This window comes from Diceros bicornis, chromosome 22 (assembly GCF_020826845.1).
Source record: "Diceros bicornis minor isolate mBicDic1 chromosome 22, mDicBic1.mat.cur, whole genome shotgun sequence".
In the NCBI taxonomy this organism is placed as follows: Eukaryota; Metazoa; Chordata; class Mammalia; order Perissodactyla; family Rhinocerotidae; genus Diceros; species Diceros bicornis.
The window spans coordinates 7309323-7330141 of record NC_080761.1 but is presented as its reverse complement, the minus strand read 5'-3'; the positions used below and the strand labels follow the sequence as shown (position 1 = coordinate 7330141).

The window sequence follows — 20819 nt, the reverse complement described above, 5'->3', positions numbered from 1 at the left end:
GTAACCCCGTCATAAGCTGAGGAAGATCTATATTTAAGTGCTCCCATCTTGGCTGGGATTAAAATTTTTCACATTTTTAAGGGACCAAAATACATCCCAGAATATTCTGTTGATCTCCATTTCCCACAGTTTCCTTTAAAAAAAAAAAAAGTCAACCAAACCAGAAAGGGATTCAGGTGTCACTTTTCCACAGTGCTCAAATATGCACGAAGCTCCATCTATCCAATCGTTCCTCCCCCCGTCCCTGCACTCACCAGACACTGACTGTGGCTCCACGTGAGGAAGCGGAGAGGCGGACCAGGCGGGTGACCCGCCTGCCACGAGGCCACGCTGACTTGATGCTGAGCGCCCACCTCAAGCTCTTACGCCTGAAAAGGCCCCTTGACTCACTGTGAAGATTATTTCTGAAACCTCCAGGTGCGGCAGAGTGCGCGGCCCTGCCCGCCTGCCTCCTCCTTGATAATGGATAGCAAGCAAACAAAATGAACCCCGGACGGTGAGCTGCTGCTTGGTAAACCTCACGGTTACCCACGAGGAAGGAGACTGAGAGGCCCAGTGCCTGGTGGAAAGGAGCTGGCTGGCAGCCTGCAGAGCCTCGTACCCACCTTCCTCATCAGCATCCTGCTCCTCCTCCTGCCCATCGGCAACGACGAGCTGCTCCGGCTCAGGGCCCCCCGTATCCTGATTTTCCTGGCTCTCCAACAGGGCAGCTGGCACCTGTGGGGTTTGGCCAACTTCTCCAACACCTTTTCCACCCACATGTCTGTCTTCTTCCACAGCCTGCTCTCGCCCTGGCTCCTGCGGCAGCCCCTGGCTGTCTCTCCGAAGCTCGGCCTCGCTGACGACCTGAACCTCATTGGTTTCCTCTGTGCAAAGAACAGACTTAGCTGTGACCTCATGAGCATTTAATTTAATTAAAACAAAAACAAAATCCCTAGTACCACTCAATTTCCAGAGCCTTCCCAAGGAGGGTGGATAGGGTGGGCTGTGGATGGGCGGGGCAGTTGGGTAATTTATTTTGTGACCTAAGCAGCAGGCTCTAGGCCTCTCTATGCCTGCAGCTCATCTTCAGAACCACGAGGAAGAGAAAAGTGGTTTAGAGAAAAAAATCTGGACTAAGTTATCTCAATTACAGCAACAACCTACAAGTGGAGGAAGGTGTACTGCTGAGGTTAACTGGTTGTCATATCTGTTTGAGACAAGTACTTGGGAGCCAGTGACAGCTGCCTAGGACTCAGCCACCTCCCCTTAATCTCATAGTCCCACCAATGTGCTAAATAAAGGTGCAGCCTGGACCTTTCTTTGCACAGCTGCCAAAGAACAAGGCACTTAGTTTACAAGGATGAGATGTCGGCAAGACAGAGGAAAAGCCCTGTGGCCCCAATTCCCGGTGCCCAGAGACACTCGCCTGCCACCTGCAGCCTGATTACCAAGCTCAGCGACCGTCTCCAGCAGCACACTCTGCCCTTGCAGTATTCGTACGGAGTGGACGGCATGAACTGCTGCTGCGTTTTTATTTGAATGGGGCTCCAAAGAGGACTTAGATGTAATTACCAAGCTTCACTTACCTTTTTCACCTTGTCTCTTTGAATCCAAAGCTGCCTCAGCACTGGGGGCTGGTGTCTGGGGCTCGCCATTGCTGGGCACGTTTCCTTTCCCTTGTGGCACCTCTGCCTGGGGCAGGCCTGCCTCCGGCGGCCTGGGCTGAGGCTCACTGACGGCTTGGAGCTGAAAGGGGAGCACAGGACGGCCAGGGCAGGGGCTCCGTGACCACACACTTCCAACAACCCACCACAAAAGCCCACCACATCCTTCTGACAAATACAATCACTGAAACCCTGAGAAGTGCCAGGATCTATCCCGATGGTGCCCAACACCTGGCATAAAACAGAAGATCTGAGCCTGAGTCAAGATCTCCCAGAAGTACTTTCAATAATGGAATTAACAAGTAGGTGGAAGATCAACAAGGAAACAGAAGACTTGAATAACACTGTAAACCAACTAGACTGAACAGACATCTACAGAACACTAGACCCAACAAGAGCAAAACACCTTCTTCACAAGTACACATGGAATGCGTCCTAGGACAGGACAGATGCTAGGCCACAAAACAAGCCTCGACAAATTCAGAATCACTGAAATCATACAAAGTATGTTTTCTAATCACAATGGAATGAAATCATAAATCAATAACAATGAAATCTGAGAAATTCACAAATATGTGGAAATCATCAATAAAATAGTAGCAATCAAACCCAGCAACATATGAAAGGATTATACAACATGGCCAAGCAGGATTTATCCCAGGAATGCAAGGTTAGTTTAACATCTAAGAATTAACGTAATACATATCAACAGCATAAAGGACAAAAAAAACATGATTGTCTCAATAGACGCAGAAAAAAATCTGGCAAAATCCAACACCTCTTCTTGATAAAGACACTCAACAAATTAAGAATAGAGGGGAACTTCCTTGACTTGATAAAGTGCATGAAAAACGTACAGCTAACATCAACTTAATGGTGAAAGACTTAATGCTTCCCCTCTATGATCAAGAACAAGACAAGCATGCCTGCCCTTACCACTTTAACACAACACTGTACGGGAGGTTCTAGCCAGGACAAATAGGCAATAAGAAGAAATAAAAGGCATCCAGATTGGAGAGGAAGATGTAAAACTATCTTCCTTTTCCTATTTTAGATGACATGATCTCGTATATAGAAAATCCTAAGGAACCACAAAAAATATGATTAGAATAGACAAGTTCAGCAAGGGTGCAAGATACAAGATCAATACAAAAATGAATTGTATTTCTATACACTAGCAATAAACAATTTGAAAATGAAATTAAGAGAAAACAATTCCATTTATAATAGCATCAAAAAATACTTAGAAATAATTTGAACAAAGGAAGTGCAAGACTTCTGAAAACTATAAAACATTGTTGAAAGAGATTTTTAAAGGACTTAAGTAAGTGGAAAGATATCTCACATTCATACATCGGAAGACTTAATGTTGTTAAGATGGCAATACTCGCCAAACTGACCTATAGATTCAACGTAATCTCTGTCAAAATCCCACCTTGCTTTGTTGAGAAATTGGCAAGCAGATCCTAAAATTCATATGGGAAGTCAACCAGTGCAGATTAGCCAAAATAATCTTGAGAAAAAAGAACAAAGTTGGAGGAATCAGACCTCCTGATTTCAAAGCTTACTACAAAGCTACAGTAATCAAGACTGTGTGGTACTGACATAAGAAGAGACAAAGAAATCAATGGAATAGAATTGAGAGCCCAGAAATAAACCTTCAGATTTATAGTAAACTGATTTTGACAAGGGTGCCGAGACAATTCAGTGGGCGAAAGAATGGGCTTTTTTGCAACAAATGGTGCTAAGACAACTGGATATCCATATGCAAAAGAATCAAGTTGGACCTCTAGCTCATACCATGTACAAAAAGTTAAATTAACTCAAAATGGACCATAGGACTAAATGTAAGAACTAAATGCTAAGAACTATAAATCTCTCAAATGAAAATATAGGAGTAAATCTTCATGACCTTGGGTTAGGCAAAGCATTTTTAGATATGACACCAAAAGAACAAGCAATAAAGGAAAAAATAGATAAAACTAGACATCATCTAAAACTTGCTTCAATAAACACCATCAAGAAAGTGAAAATCAACTCAGAGTGGGAAAAAATATTTGCAATCATATATTCAATATCTTTATATATGTATGAATATATAAAGAACTCTTACAACTCAATAATAAAAATAACTCAATTTAAAAAGAGACAAAGATTTGAACAGACATTTTTCCAAAGAAGATATACAAATGGCCAACAGGGCATATGAAAAGATGCTCAACATCATTAGTTACCAGGGAAATGCAAATCCAAACCACAATAAGAAACCACTTCACACCCACTAGGACAGCTATAATGAAAAAGACAGATAATGACAAGAGTTGGCAAGGATGTGGAGAAACTGGAACCCTCGTAAACTGCTGGTGGAAATGTAAAATGGTACGATCACTTTCTGAAAATACTCTGGCAGTTTTTCAATACATTAAACACAGAGTTACCATATGACCCAACAATTCCACTCCTAGGCATATGCCTAAGAGAAATGAAAACTTAAGTTCACACAAAAATGTGTACATGAATGATCGTAGCAGCATTATTCATAGTAGCCAAAAAGTGGAAATAACCCAAATACCCATCAACTGACAAATGACTAAACAAAATGTAGTACACCCATACAATGGAATATTATTCAGCCATAAAAAGGAATGGAGTACTGATACATGCTACAACATGGATGAATCCTCAAAGTATTATGCTAAGTGAAAGAAGTCAGACACAAAAGACCACATATCGTACAATTCCACTGATATGAAATGTCCAGATAAGGCAAATCAATAGAGACAGAAAATAGATTAGTGGTTTTCTAGGGGACTGGGGGTAAACGGGGAGTGAGCTAATGGGTACAGGGTTTCTTTCTTTTTCTTTATTTTGAGGAAGATTAGCCCTGAGCTAACATCTGTTGCCACTTCTACGGGCTGTGCTTTACACAGGAGGCGGCCGGACGGCACGGGCTCTGGTCAGCTCCACCACAGACCAGGTGGGGCCACAGCTGGCCACAGTATGTCACCCTCTCCGTCGGACTCAGTGCCCTCAAAACAAGAAAACAATAGCGACTCTGTCCCAGGAGGGCCTCGAGCTTTCGGTGAGGGAATCCCTGTGGAGCCCCGAGCCCTGAGCGTGGGGCTGGGACCAGAGAGCAGCGTATTCCTCACAGTCTCGGCATCCCGGGACCAGGCTGCTGTGTCTCAGGGAACCAAACTCGCAAGGAAGAGCAGAGATCAGAGCCAATCAGACAGCGGGGAAGGGAACACAATGCCTCAAGGGACGGCAGGAACACTTTCTCGAAATCCTGGGCAGAGAAAAACCAGAATTACCTGCTGGTTTGGGTGCTTTTTTTCATGCAGGTCCCTGGAAGCTACAGCCTCATTCCCCTTTTTGGTGACTTCTTCTATTCGCTCCTCACACTGCTCCTTCACCTCCTTCATCTGACTGATGCACTGGCTCCTTTGGTGAAAGAAAGCACAAGGAAGGTCAGATATTTACGGATATGTCTACACACCAATATGTCCCTGCTGTGACTGTGAAACCACTTCAGAAAGACAGACAGCACATCGCCTTCCTACTTCCGGCACTTTCCCTGAAGAGGACTCTTACGGCAGAGCAACAAGTGTGTTTTCAGTTATTAAATGACAAGACAACTGTAGTTCACGGATACTTACTAAAAATATGTCACATTGTTCTAAAATAAGTGACCTTCACTGGTTAGAAAAATCAATTTTTTAAAATACAACCTGTGGCATAATAAAAAAAATATTTGGTCTTTGTCCCCAGCTATTAGCACAGAGCTCCTAAAACCCCTGGAATTTCCTGACTAATGAGAGTGTCTTCTGTTATTCATAATGAGCCCCTGTGGACCACACTCGAGTTTACGCTAATGAGGTGACTCACTGGGAGGAGCCTACATACCTCCTCCAGGATGGAGGCCGGTGGTCAGAGGAACAGACCACATGATCAGAGGGCTGGCACTTGCAGCCTCACCCTCATCCTCCAGGGAGCAGGAAGGAACTGAAGACTGAGTTCAATCATGTGGCCAATGACTTAACCAATCAAGCCTATGTAACAAAACCTTAGATGAAAACTCTGGACCATCAGGCTTGGCAAGCTTCCTGGTTGGTGAACATATCTATGTCCCAGAACGGTGGCACCCCCAATTCAACAGAGGCTCCTGCCTGCCCCCCACCACAGACCCTGCCTTATGAGTCTCTACCATTTAGCTGGTCCTGAGTTGTACCCTTCATATTAAGACTGTCCGTGTAAGTACAGAACTCTCCTGAGTTCTGCGAGTTCTTCTAGAGAATTATTGAACCTGAGGGGGCTGTGGGAAGCCTTGAATTTGAGGCCAGCCCAACAAAAGTACAGGTGGCTTGGGGACACCCAGAACTTGTGGCTGCTGTCTGAAGTGGGGGCAGTCTTGTGGGACTGAGCCCCTTAATCGGTGGGGTCTGTGCTAAGTTCTGGGTAGTGTCAGAGCTGACCTGGACTTCCACTTCCAGGAAGAAGGAATAGATGTATTTTTGCCTGTTCCTCCTCACTAAGCACAACTAAAAACTCTGGACATTATCTTCAAAACAAACATAAGAAAACTCTGAAAGGTAGAGAGAAGAAGCAGACTGGCTATGGACCTCAGGATCTAAAGGACACCACAGTGGTGTCATCGCCAAGTTCAGGGGAAGCCTGCGTTTCCGCCCCACCTGACAGTACTGAGCCCCCCCACCCCCGCCATGGGGTGGTGTCAGAGGATGTCAGTGGACAGTCAGGGCTTCTACCACTGCCCAGAGGTGTCAATCAAAAATCACTCATCATATCAAGAACCAGGAAGACCTCAAATTAATGAAGAGAGAATCAACAGATACCAACACCCACATGACAGAGCAGTTGAAATAATCTGACAAAGATTTTAAAGCAGCCACCAGAAAAATGTCTCAACAAGCAATTAAAACTCGCTGGAAACAAATGAAAAAATAAATGGTCTCAGCCAAGAAATAGGAAGTCTTAGCAAAGCAACAAAAGATATAAAGAAGAACCAAATGGAAATTTTGGAAGTGAAAAAAATGCAATAACCAAAATAAAAACTCAGCGGAGGAAAGAATCAGTAAACTGGAAGACAGAAAAATAAGTATTATCCAATCTAAGCATAGAAAGAAAATAGACTGAGGAAAAGAAAAGAACAGAGCTTCGGGGACCTGTGTGACTCTAACAGAAGACCTGATATTTGTGTCATCAGAGTCTGGGAAGGAGAAGAAAATTTTCCCAACAAGGTCCACATAACTAGTCATTGTCATGCCCATCCTCAAGATATTACTCTTATTCACTTCCTTCCATGACAAAATATGATACTCTCTGCCTTGCCCCGATCACTCTGAGCTCCCCAGATTCTCTCTCTTTTCTAGAACAACTCCTATCCTCCCTTCTCTACTCCCCATTCTTTAAGACTCGATTCCATGGGCCGGCCCCGTGGCTTAGAGGTTAAGTGCGCGCGCTCCGCTACTGGGGGCACGGGGTTCGGATCTGGGCACGCACCGATGCACCGCTTCTCCGGCCATGCTGAGGCCGCATCCCACATACAGCAACTAGAAGGATATGCAACTATGACATACAACTATCTACTGGGGCTTTGGGGGAAAAAAAAGGAGGACGATTGACAATAGATGTTAGCTCAGGGCCGGTCTTCCTCAGCAAAAAGAGGAGGATTAGCACGGATGCTAGCTCAGGGCTGATATTCCTGAAAAAAAAGACTCGATTCTAAATGGCCTTTCCTAAGAAGGCTTATTTTGGGTAATAGATAAGCATTCATGAAAATGATCTAGTTTGGTTAAGAAACAATACCTAACGGCATTTTCAAAAAGTAGATAAGTTAGTATCAGGTTTGGCTGGGTGAAATAGGCCAACAGACAGCAGTTTATTTTTTCCTCACATAAAAGAACTCTGGATGTAGGCAGTCCAAGGCCTGTATGGCAGCTCTAAAGTCACCAAAAATCCAGGCTTCTCTTTCTGTCTCAATATCCTAGCACTGGTTTCTATCCTTATGATTACTGCATGATCCAGGATGGCTGCTAGTGGTCCAGCCATCTTGTCTGAGGCCCCAGGAGCAAGAAGGAAGGAGGAGGGAAGGCATGTAAGTGAAATGTCCTCATTTTCAGAAGCCTTCCTATAAGTCCCACCCCACAATTTCCTTTCCCCACTAGCCAGACCTTAGTCAACTGGTCATACCTAATTGCAAGGAAGGTTTAGAAATGTAGTATTTTTGCTGGGAAAAAAGATGAATGGGTTTGGATAAGCACTGATCAGTCTTTGCCACACGCAGTTTCAAAAATGTTTTGAGCCACAAAACATGGATAAAATAACTGAATAATGTTCTAAGTTGAGAACATATCCAGTTACATACTATTACATTAACTTAAATGGATTAGAGTTGCAGACAGCAGTATTAATTCATGCTTAATATAGATACAGATGGATACATATAGAAATATTTATCACTATCTATATATAACACAGGTTAGTATACACACATACATCTCTTTGCTCTGTCATCTGAGAGGGCCTAGCAGCAATGACACCCTAATAGCAACAAGCACACCTTGTACTAAGATCTTGGTTTCTACCACTATTCTCCAATAAAAAGAACCAGGGCTCCCTGGAGAAATGGTTGACTGGTTGATTCCAGGACTGGGAAAGGAAATATATGAGATAAGTCTGAAGCATCTTTTGGTGTCAGAGTGTAAGAAAACACCATTTAAAAAAACAGGACACACCCACAATACTGGGGAAATGTCAACTGGATAAAGGAGTCAACTGAGAGAGTTCCCAATGGCCAAAGCTGGAACAATTTGAGCAAAAAAATAAAATATTGGATTATAACCACATTATAATCAAGTATAACAACTATTAAGATAAACATCCATGAGTCCATACTGATATAAATAAATAATCAGATAGACAGATAAGAAGAAGAGTCAAATCTCCTGTGCAGGAAAATTCCAAACAATTTATACAGATACCCCACCCTTAAGGAAGTGGAGCATAACTCCCCAGTCTTCAAGTGTAGGCTACCCATAGTGACCTTCTTCCAAAGATTACAGAACAGAGGGAGAAAACACAGAGCGACTGTATGGTGGGGAATCTCAGCCTCCATCAGGTGACCAAGGTTAACACCAACAGCGACAAGTCCTACTGATGGGAGGGGATGGGAACGGCATGACCTCTGCAGCCCTCTTCCCAACATGCTGCCCAGTGCAACCACAAGAAAAACATCAGATAAACCCACCTGAAGGACATCCTACAAAACACCTGACCAGTGCTCCTCAAAACTATCAAGATCATACAAAATAAAGTCTGAGGTTCAGAGCCAGGAGGAGCGACCAATAAATGTAATGTGGGATCCTGGAACAGAAAAAGGACCTTAGAGAAAAACGGAATAAATCCAAGGAAGTCTGAATAAAGTATGAATTTTAGTTAATAATAATGTCTCTATACTGGTTAATTAATTGTGACAAATACACCATCCTAATGTACAGTGTTAACAATAGGGGAAACTCACTGTACTCTCTCCGCAATAATTCTGTGAGTCTAAAACTATTCAAAAATTTTAAATCTATTTAAAAACACAAAAATAAATTGAAATGAATTGGAGGACACCCAGCTGGTGTCAGAGAAGTACTGTTGGGACGTACACTCTAATCCAGCCTGAGCTCCCAACAGGCTAGGACATTTTGAGACATCGGTTCAGTTCTCTGCCTGGAATTTATTTTAAGAGCATCTCAAGTGTCAGGGTTGTGAACTGAGAGAATTACCCACTTGTACAAATAAGGAAGCTAGGATGTGACCTGACTCTTTGACCCTGACAGAAAGCGAGAGGCTGAACCAGGAGCCGGACTGAGGCGTCCCGACTGCGCAGTGTCTTCCACACGGCCCTTTCCTTTCAGCCCCAGGCCTTTCAGAGCCAGAGTCACTGACTCAACCTCCAACTCCTGTACCAGACCCTCCGTTCAAGCCACTTACTGGGTCTCAACGCACCACACACACAGGGGCATCAGGTACTGTGGAAATAACCAAAGACGGACTTCCTGACCACGGACAGCTTACAGATCAAGTGAAGATTTGGTGAAAAATTCACGTAAATAGAATTCTCACAAACAAGCAAGACACAAGTGCTAGAGCAGTGCCAAGTAGCTTCAACACAGTGAACAAAAAGAGACGTCTGTATGGTGAAAGAAGCACATGTCCAATTCACTGTTACTGAACAGTGTCACAGGAGCTCAGGACGAGCAAACAAGCAGGGCACAGCCATTCCTGGACCGTTACACCTACAGAAGGGAAACCCTGTTTTCAACCGCTCTCAGCCCTGCCCAAATCAAGGACCAAGAGCCTCTCGCTCAGCCTTGCAGAGGAAGGTCCGCTGTCCACGCTCTAGCTCAACCGCAGTAGGAGGGGCAACCTCAGAACGAAGCTCCAATTCTGAGACAGGACAGCAGATGCCGACAGTGTCACTTCCCGAGCCTCAGGCAGGCTTCTTCTCACGTGTACAGGGTAAGTGTGCCAGCATTAACAGAGCTAAAATGTAGACACACACAGGACTGCGCCACCAGTGATTACTCTGATGGCCGGAGTATTGTGAACAGAATGTGCTCCATCCAGCAGTCAAGCAAGGTGGGTCATCTGGCCATCTGGGATGCTGATCATCAGAGTATTACTAATTACACTCCAGGAACAGCACTCACACGCTCTATTTCCTCACGGCACGGAGCCGAGAGGCAAGGAGTTCATCTGATACAGCGACTCTAAGTGCTTTGGGCAGAGACTGCAAGGTTGTGTTTGGATCACATTCAGTGATCACTTAGTGATGTCTGCCACAGGTCTAGCAGTAAGAAGAGGGGACAAGTGCTGACTCGAGACTGAAGAAAGAACACTAACTTGTGCAGGAAATCTGGCCCTTCTGTCAGCTTTCATTCTCAGCCTTGCCCTCTATAAAAGGATTAGACCAGAGAGGGTGTTTTAACACAGGGTGTGCAGGTATGCTTCAGGGGTCCCACACACTAAATGCACAACTCTGTGTATATACCCATTTATAATTTGCTAACAAGGTGTCCATACCTTTTATCAGATTCTCAAAAAGGGTCTATAATCCAAAGAAAGTTAAGAAAAATTAACTCTTTCCAGCTTTCAACATTCCATGAACATCATCCCCAGGAAGCATTCTGTATCTGGTACAAGGCACAGCTAGAGAAATAGACGCGGCCAGCTAGAATGACTTTTAGTTTAGCTATCAACCTCCTAAGGGAAGACTGTGTCCCGCACGCATGGCCAACACAGGTTAGAGCATTCTGCTCACTGCCCGTCTGAACGCTCCTATATGGGGAGCAGAGCTGCCCTCCCTGTCACTGGGCCCTGGCTGATGTCCAGCTGGGTCACCATCTTCTGGGTCAGCATTTATCAAGCGAGATCATTAATGGCTTATTGCATTTCAACCAATGGAAGGGAAATATGTGCGCCAAGGCGTCCTTCAAGGATGGATAACAAATGGGGCACTTCATTTTTGTCTGAATGCTTTTCACTGATGACCGGCCTGGCTCAGGGTTTCTCAACTGGGTACTCTCGGTGTCTTGGGCCAGATAAAGCTTTGTTGTGAGAGCGGCCCCGTGCACTGCAGGATGCTGAGCAGCATCCTGTGCTCCACACACCAGATGTCAGCAGCACCCCCCTCCAAGTTGTGACCACCAAAAATGTCTCTGGCCACTGCCAAAGGTCTTCTGCGGGGAACGTGCCACCCACTGAGACCCACTGGCCTGGCTGAATAAGGTTCCATACGCATGTTTTCTAATTATGTTTCCTTTGCTTTGACTGTTTGTGCACGTCCCTTAGATGTTTATGTATTTGGTTTTCAAGTGATCAGGAAGATGGTACGGTAAGCGGACAATCTTTTAGAAGGGACATCAGAATCCCTACAAGGGCGATAGGTGTGAGGGAACATTCTCCTGCATTGTGGTGATCGCAGATGGCTAAAATCCTTTCAGAAGGCAATTTGGCAACTCACCAAGTGACACACTAAACCTACAGTCTTTTTTAGAAGGAAATAATCCAAAATAATAATTTTTAAAAGTTATATGCATTGATGTCAGGCAAGTTATAATAACCAAAACTTAGAAGTAACCTAACTATTCAACAAACAGGGAAATGGTAAATTAAATTGGATACCTACACATTATGGAATATTAACCAGCCATTTTTCAAGATAAAACAATTTGGAGCAATATGGATTTTTATATATATATAATACAAATGGAAAAACGATTTAAAAATTTTAATGGCAACTGCAATTATGTAAAAGATTCATATGAACTTGGACACAGACTAGAGAGCAGTCAGTCAAAGGGAAAAAGGGCCGGGGTCATGGGCGGCTGGTTGTCTCTGAACCCCAAACTTTCTGTGCTTGAGTTATATTGTTTTTACGACAAAAAAGGGGAAAAAATACACAGACTACAACTTCATTCTCTACCTGCTAAGTTGGTTTTTATTCTCTTACTAATGGGTTGAGCTAACTTTTTTAAAGCCTATTGTTTTGTTTTGATCATAAAAAAGTGATTTCCAAGAAGTGAAAGTGTAGAACTTTTGCATGTGACTGAAGTTATCAGCTTAAACAAGACAGTCACAACTATAAGCAGGAGACCTAATGTGCAGCGTGGTGACTGTTCTTAGTAATGACGTATTATACACTCGGAACCTGCTGAGAGTGGATCCAAAGAGCTCTCACCACACACAGAAAAAGGTGAACATGCGAGATTATGGATGGTTAATTCACTTGACGGGGGCGTCATCTCACAACGTATAGGTGTCTCAAGTCATTATGTTTTACACTTAAATATACACAACGATTATTTGTCAATCATACCTCAGCAAAGCTGCAAAAATAAAAGCACTCCATTCTCACTGCAGAAATTTGGAAAGACCCTTACAAGTCTCAAGGAAAAAAGGCCCACAATGCCAACACCCAGTGATAAATTATATCAATATTACGCCCAAACGCCTTTCAGTCTATGAGTAGGACACAAAAGTCTGAGCACTTTGCAACACATTTTCACAGGCTTTCAATTATTGACTTCACCAGTACACCTGTACTTCACAGAGTTTTAAATTTTGTTAAGTTTTCAAGCACGGTGAGTAAATCATTTCCCGTTAAGGAGGCCTGTCCTCTTATTTATTTTGTATTTGGAGCCCACCAGCTAATACTTCTCCACAGCTTTCTGAAGCACCGCTGACATTTAAAAAATAAAATGCTTTTTTCTAAAGGACATGACTCCTTCAAGGGAGCACAGCTTTCCCAGAGAGCCCCGTGTGCTCCGTAACAGGACGACGAGGGGAGAGGATGCTGGACCCCGTCTACCGCCCTCGGTTTACGACACATTAGCCCCCAGGTGGTGTGCACCTGGTGCTGAGACACACTTACAGGTCGTAGGAGAACTTCCTCTCCAGGTTGGTCTGGTTCTTCTGAAACTGGAGGACATCCTGCTGCAGCGTGCCGTAATTCTTCTGCAGGGCCTTTAACTGGTCTAAGCCAAGAGGGGGACACGAGATGGCACAGGTCACTGGCATGGCCGCCATGACCACAGCAGACCCATCCAAACCCACCCATGAGCACACAAAGGGCGGTGGGACACGGGGTGGGGAGGGAGAGAAAGGGGAGAACATGGCCTCCCTGGAAATCACAACACCCAGCCTCGGGTGGGGCCCCGGAAGGAAGAGCAGAGGCCCTGCAGGAGCCTGCGCCCAAACGGCTCTCTCAAATCTCCTTTTTGACCTCCACCCTTAGAATGCAGTAGGAGGTTCTAGTCACCCGTTTCCTTCTTAGACATCATCAACCCTGAGCTGTCCCACAAGGTCACACACGCCACCATGTCCCCCACCGCCAGCAGGCTTATCCTTTCGGTCTGTGAAACACTCATTTCAACATCTGGTCAGATAAGCAGCCACTCCTGCCGAACCCCTGTCCTCGGCTGCCAGGCCACCTGCCGGTATCCTCCTCCTGTCATTTATCACACCCAAGCTCTTCCCCGAGGCCCCGTGCTCCCTGAGCCACCTGACCCCCATGTGGGAACAGTGGCTTCCTTTGAGGACACTCATCAGCCCCATCCCCGCCGTCCTGATGACTCGGCTCATAAAAGCTCCGCAGGAAAAAGCAGCAGCCGACAAAGGGCCAAGCTGGGGCTGGAAGGAAAGGCGGCCACAGGGCGACACCAGAGTGGGCCCAGAACACAGCTCTGGAGAGACAGCAGAGCTCCCCTACGCTCGTCCTCACAACTTAGACCTGCAAGGCTCTCTGGGAGGGAAATAAAATTAAATAAAAGTGAAGGACTCAATGAATTGCTGATACACACAGCAACATGGATCCACCTCAAAAGCATTTACACAACATGCTCGAAAAGACAAAACCGTAGGGACAGAGAACCACTCAGTGCCCAAGGCCAAGGCGGGGGCCGGGGACTGACTAGGCTATCTGGAGTGACGGACATGAGTTGTGTCCTGCCGGGGGGGTCTAAGGGACTGGGTGTTTGTCAGAACATACAGAACTGTCCACCACAGAGGGTCAACTTCAGTGGGTATAAATTATACCCCAATAAACCTAACTTAAAGAAAAAAGATTCCATAATCAAAGCAAGTATGGGGCAGTGGAATACTACTTGGCAATAAAAAGGAATGAACTGTTGACACCTAAAACACAGATGAATCTCAAAATAATTATTCTCAGTGAACAAAGCCAGATGAAAAAAGGTACACACTGTCTGATTCCATGTACATAAAACAGGAAACAAGGCAAACTATTCTACCAGGACAGAAAGCAGATCAGAAGGTGTCTGGGGAGGAATAGCAAGGGGCACAAAGAAGCTTCTGGGAGTGATGGACATATATTCACTATATTGATTTTGGTGGTGGTTTCCTGAAGTGTATGCCAACGTCAAAACTTGTCAAATTGTGCACTTTAAATATTGAATTATGCTTCAATATGAATTACGAATTCATAAGTGAATTCAAGTGAATTAGGCCTGATTAAAGCTGCTTAAAAATACTAAGTACTGGAAAGGCTGCAGGCCACATCCCCTTCCTGAGGACTCACCAGACACATCAGCAGGTCACAAGCTCTGAGAAGGCCCAGCAGTGAAGTGACCATTTAACTCTGTGTAATCCTGCACTTCCTGTTAATATTCTTAGAACCTAATTTAGAACTAGAATTCTAGACCAGCAATGCCCAACAGAACTACAATGCAAGCTATACAGGTAATTTAAAACTTTCTAGCAACTACATTTTTAAGAAGTAAAACCAGGTGGAATTAATTTTAATAATATTTTTTAACCCAGACAGAAAATATTACCATGCCAAAATATAATGAATGTAAAAATTATGAACGAGATATCTTATATTCTTTTCTTCATACTAAGTCTTTAAAATATGGTGTGTACAATTGTAGCACATCTCAATTCAGACGTTAAATTTACACTGGGAATTCTTGATCTGAATTTAGATTTCATAAAGTTTACAGTTAAAAGGTAGACTGACATACTCCAAAGATACTTAAGTTTCCCAATAACTGAGTCAAGCATCAGTTTTAAATTTAAATTACTGAAAACTAAACAAAAATTAAAAGTCCAGTTCTTCTGTCCCACTAGCCACATTTCAAGTGTTCCTTGGCCACACGGGGCTCCTGGCTCCCACCCTGGGCTGTACAGCTCTAGACTGACCTTCTCGTCTCAGAGGCAGGAACTGAGGCCAGGGACCAAGGGGATCTCCTAACCGGTGACGAAGGTGAGCCTGGGGTCAGGTCAGGAATCACAGGACCCAGTGCTCCCACCACCAGGTCCTAAGCCCACACAGGACCCTGCTGACCCCTCCACTCACAGTGGGAAGGGGAGCAGACCACACAGAGGGGATCACCCCATCACTGCCTCCACCGCTGCTTCAGAAGGGCCCAAAGAAAAACAAACCCTGACTGTCAAACTGCACTAGAGTAGCAAAGAAAGGTAATTAAATTGGGTGGATAATTTCATAAAGAAAATCTGAATTTAGGTGACCCAGTTAAAACAGATCACATATATATAAAAGAACTCACACAACTCAACAACAAAAAAACAAAGAACCCAATAAAAAATGGGCAGAAGATATGAACAGACATTTTTCCAAAGATATGCAGATGGCAAATAGGCACATGAAAAGATGTTCAACATCACTAATCATCAGGGAAATGCAAATCAAAACTACAATGAGATATCACCCTATACCTGTCAGAATGGCTATAATCACCAAGGCAAAAAATAACAAATGTTGGAGAGGATACAGAGAAAAGGGAGCCCTCAAACACTGCTGGTGGGAATGCAAATTGGTGCAGCCACTATGGAAAACAGTATGAAGAGTCCTCAAAAAATTAAAAATAGAACTACCATATGACCCAGCTATCCCACTACTGAGTATTTATCCAAAGAACTTGAAATCAACAATTCAGAAAGACTTAAGCACCCCTGTGTTCACTGCAGCATTACTTACAATAGTGGAAGCGCAAGCAACCCAAGTGCCCATTGACTGATAAATGGATGAAGAAGACGTGGTATATATATGCAGTGGAACACTACTCAGCCATAAAAAAGACAAAATCGTCCCATTTGCAACAACATGGATGCATCTTGAGAGTATTATGTTAAGTGAAATAGGCCAGACAGAGAAAGACAAACACCACGTGATTTCACTCATATGTGGAGGATAAACAAACACCTGGACAAAGAGAGCAGCTCAGTGGTCACCAGAGGGGAAGGGGGTTTGGGGTGGGCATGAGGGGTAAAGGGGCACATGTATGGTGACTGACAAACAATAATATGCAATTGGAATTTCACAATGCTATAAACTATTATGATCTCAATTTTTTAAAAAACAGATCACATATATCATTTACATATATAAAACAGATCACATACATATATATATTTCTTAACATATCAAAAAATGAGAGTCTGAATTCTTCTGTACATAACAGCTTGCAATGTATTCAGTAATATTTGTAAGAGGAAAAGCTCTTTAAGGAAATGCAGCTGGGCAAACACAATAAACTCAAGATTACTCACTACTAACCATCATTAGACCAGAATAAGAAACCCTAGAGAAGACCAGGAGGAAAGAGGGGTTTTCCTAAAAGGCCCAACGTCGGTTGTGAAGGAGGGAAGTAGACTCACCTTGCAGGGTTCTGATCAGCCTCTCGCCCGTGGTGATATTATTCACTAAAACCGCCTGCAAGAAGAGAAACACAAATGAAACACCCGCAACCTAACAACTCAGAGCCTTGATGAGATGCACGTTAGAGAAAAGGAAGCAGCCCCACTTCGGGATCTGGGATCGCAGCTCTCCGGCTGGACTCTCCGAGGTCCACCCACAGCCTGAAAAGGAACACGCATGCCCAGAGATGCGCCTTCCAAACCCCAGCCTGTGACCCGAGGAGGAGGTAACTGGGTCTTGGGGCTCCAGGATGGATTTCAGCTCCAGGACGCGCTCCGCCTCCATGAAAGACCCAGGCCAGGCCAGGAGGCATCCGCAACTCTGGACTTTCTCCGGGGAGCCCAGGTACAGTCAGACCTTCGATCAGAGGTCTGGCTGAATTCCAGGCTGGCTAACGGAAACAGGAGACAGGGGCTCAGTGCCCACTCCACCGGCAAGCCTCTGACTCATTCTCACTTCCGGTCGCTCTCCCGTCCACAGTCTGTGACAACCTCGGGGGAAGGAGGTTTCACACACAGTGAGTTACACGAAGCCAGGAAAGCCGACAATAGAGGAGGGAAGAAGCAACACAGGGCTCAAGAGAACCAAGGAAAAAGTAAGAAAAGTGAGTGTGGAGGTAAGCATGACAAGCAGCCCGCACAAACTGAGTCACCAGGTGCCCTTCTGAGCACTCACCTCTGTTTACTCGTTTACTTCACACCAGGGGTGTGAGGGGGCATCATTATCCCATTTTAGGGGACAGGAAACTGAGGCACAGACTGCTTAAGAGGCTCAAGGTCACGTGGCTTTCTTAAGAGCAAACAGACAAAGCCCAACCCCGAGCTGGGCAGGCCTGCTCCAGACAGTGAGCCCTTTATCACTGCTTCCAAGCGGGATCTAAGCCCCAAGCAGGACACCAATGCAGCGGGCTGCAGCCAGTGCTAAAAGCAAACAAAAACCTGAAAAAGAGAGGCTGCAAGCACCAAACATCAGAGCGTGTCACCCAGGCACTATTTTGTGAACAGCACACAGTGAGACATGGAAGGGGCCATAACGTGCACGCTTCTCATCGTGTCATATTCAACGAAGTTTGCAAAACACTGCACACTGGACTTGCTGCCCATAACTTGGAGGCACATTTCTGTGCCACTCCTGGTTAATGGTGGACGATGACAACCACATCGTCTCCCCCTTCTGCACCCCTGGTTTCCTCCTGGACCTCTCTGTCCAGCCCTCGCTCTTCCTTTGGCCTGGATAGAGCTTTCTGGGTAAGTGTTTTTGAATACAGGAGTACGCTCCCAGAAATGAAATCTGGCCAAACGAATCTGGTGCTTCTTTTGGGAGATCTGAGGACATGGAACATCTCCTGGCACACCAGGAGAGAAGTCACAGTAATAATATCTGAATAATGAATCTCTCAGGGACAGACGATCAAGAGGAGTGTTTATAAATACTCCCCGTGGGCGGGGGAGAGAAGAGAACCAGAAGTGATAGGAGGCTCAACCGAGGGGAATCAGACAGATGTAGCTCACAGCTCCTGCTACTCTCAGAAAAGGCCTACACAGGTTCAATTAAAAAGACAAGATTACCCTAAGACCCAGCAGTCCCACTTCTGTGTATACACCCAAAGAACTCAAAGCAAGATCTTGAAGAGATATCTGCACCTCCATGTTCAGAGCAGCACTATTCACAATAGCCAAGAGATGGAGGCAACCCAGTGTCCCTCAATGGATAAACAGACAAAGAAAATTGTTATATATACACAATGGAATATTATGCAGCCTTTAAAAAGGAGTGTTACATGCTACAACATGGATGAACTTTGAGGACATTATGCCAAGCAAAGTAAGCCAGACATGGAAGGACAAATACTGTATGATTCCCCTCACATGAAGTGTCTAAAGCAGTCAAAATCATAGAAACAGAAAGTAGAAAGGTGGTTGCCAAGAGCTGGGGGAAAGGGCATTAATGTTTAATAGGTATAGATTTCAGTGTTGCAAGATGAAAAAATTCTAGACATTTTCTGCACAACGATGTGAATATATTGAACAGTACTGAGCTGTACATTGAAACTTCTGCCTGGCACAGGCACCAAAACCACCTTTCCTCCGAATATCAGTGCTGAAACAAAACAGAGAAGGAAAGCAACACTGAAATGATTATGCGCTGATCGTCTTGAAAGCTGCTCTCTCCTGGTAAATCATTTCTATAAAAATTATGACAACATGACCTGTCCCTTCTCCACTCATTCCCCTCAGCCCCCCCCCCCCAAAATCGCTGTTGGAGTTTACAACCATCTCAGGGTTTAAGAAGGTTTAGGAATTGCTGCAATCTGAAATATCTGAAGATATTTCTGTCTCTCACATGACTTTATTCTTCCGAAGAAAATACATTTTAGTTGTCTTCCCCCACCTACTTACTTATGCATGGAAAAATACAGTCTTCACTTAAGAAAAGGAGAAAAGGATCGTAAAATGCCATCGAGATCTTCTTTTTTTTTTTCCATCGAGATCTTTTATATGCAGTTTTATATTTATCGAAAATCTTGTTGAACAATTTTCAGGAAAACTATGAAAATGTTTCTAACTTCTTTTTGGGTTCAATATAAAGAAAAAAAAAACACCTGTATTAAACAAAATTATTTTTAAAGGAGTTCTATATTCTACTCTAAACAGCCCAGCTGTTTTCATTGTTTTCATGTCTTGGGGAGCTGCACTTCCCAGTGTCTGTGAACTGTCCCCTGGGAACACTCAGCAGGAGGCCAGGAGACAGGAGGTGCCACCAGAATTTACCTGGAAACTAAGCTCAGAAGACTCAGGGTGAATCACCCACGGACAGATTTATTGTAACCATTCCATTCTGGAAACAAGTATATTTGATCAAACTATATCTGCATTAGATTGCTAGAAAAATAAGCTCAACATTTCAAAATAAATTTTCAGGGGCCGGCCCGGTGGCGCAAGCGGTTAGGTGCGCGCCCTCCGCTGCGGCGGCCCGGGGTTCGCTGGTTCGGATCCCGGGCGCGCACCGACGCACTGCTTGGTAAGCCATGCTGTGGCGGCGTCCCATATAAAGTGGAGGAAGATAGGCACCGATGTTAGCCCAGGGCCGTCTTCCTCAGCAAAAAAAGAGGAGGATTGGCGGATGTTAGCTCAGGGCTGATCTCCTCACAAAAAAAAAAAAAAAAAAAAAAAAAAAATAAATAAATAAATAAATTTTCAGAGCAGTAAATCTACAATAAATTATCACGTTCTGAAAGCTCAATAAGATACAAATGACTTAATTTTAAAAATACTAACTTTTGAAAAGCTCACGGGAAGTGTGATGCTGATCCTATCAGAAAGAAGAGAAGGCGGCCTTTACTGCTATATATATTCGTTTGGCTCATTAAAATAACCAGCCTGTTTTGAAGGTGGGGGTCCACCTTTAAGCTTCGCTAAAGAGGACCCTCCAACTACCTAACCAAGTCACCCACCAGACATCAGGCACCTGGATCACTTCTTTGTAAAGACATTCCTGTTAGTGCCTCAGGGAGACGACCCTTAAAATGAAAATCTTAACCTCAGTGACCTGCGAATGACGGTAAGAATGAAGGGAAGAGGGCCGGCCCCATGGCTTAGCGGTTAAGTGCGCGCGCTCTGCTGCTGGCCGCCCGGGTTTGGATCCCGGGCGCGCACCGACGCACCGCTTCTCCGGCCATGCTGAGGCCGCATCCCACATACAGCAACTAGAAGAATGTGCAGCTATGACATACAACTATCTACTGGGGCTTTGGGGGAAAAATATATAAATTAAAAAAAAAAAAAAAAAAAAAGAATGAAGGGAAGAATAAGAAATATTCATTAGTCTTCTTTTTACCCTTCACCAATTTCAAAATCTCCCAGAGCAGTGCTGTCCAACAGAAATATAATGTCAGTCATAAATGGAAATTAAAAAATTTCTAG

At 44.4% G+C, this 20819-nt stretch overlaps 1 protein-coding gene across 4 annotated transcripts in view; it reads right to left on the bottom strand.

The window, feature by feature from the left end:
• Positions 1-20819, bottom strand: part of GOLM1 (golgi membrane protein 1) — a 66429-nt gene that overhangs the window by 7898 nt on the left and 37712 nt on the right. For all 4 annotated transcript variants that reach the window (XM_058565501.1, XM_058565503.1, XM_058565500.1 and 1 more), the window contains exons 4-8: positions 16857-16911; positions 13090-13192; positions 4961-5090; positions 1569-1728; positions 606-866 (exon numbers count right to left, since the gene is read on the bottom strand). In XM_058565501.1, coding sequence (XP_058421484.1) covers positions 606-866; positions 1569-1728; positions 4961-5090; positions 13090-13192; positions 16857-16911 — 709 coding nt within the window. The remainder of the gene's footprint in view (positions 1-605; positions 867-1568; positions 1729-4960; positions 5091-13089; positions 13193-16856; positions 16912-20819) is intronic.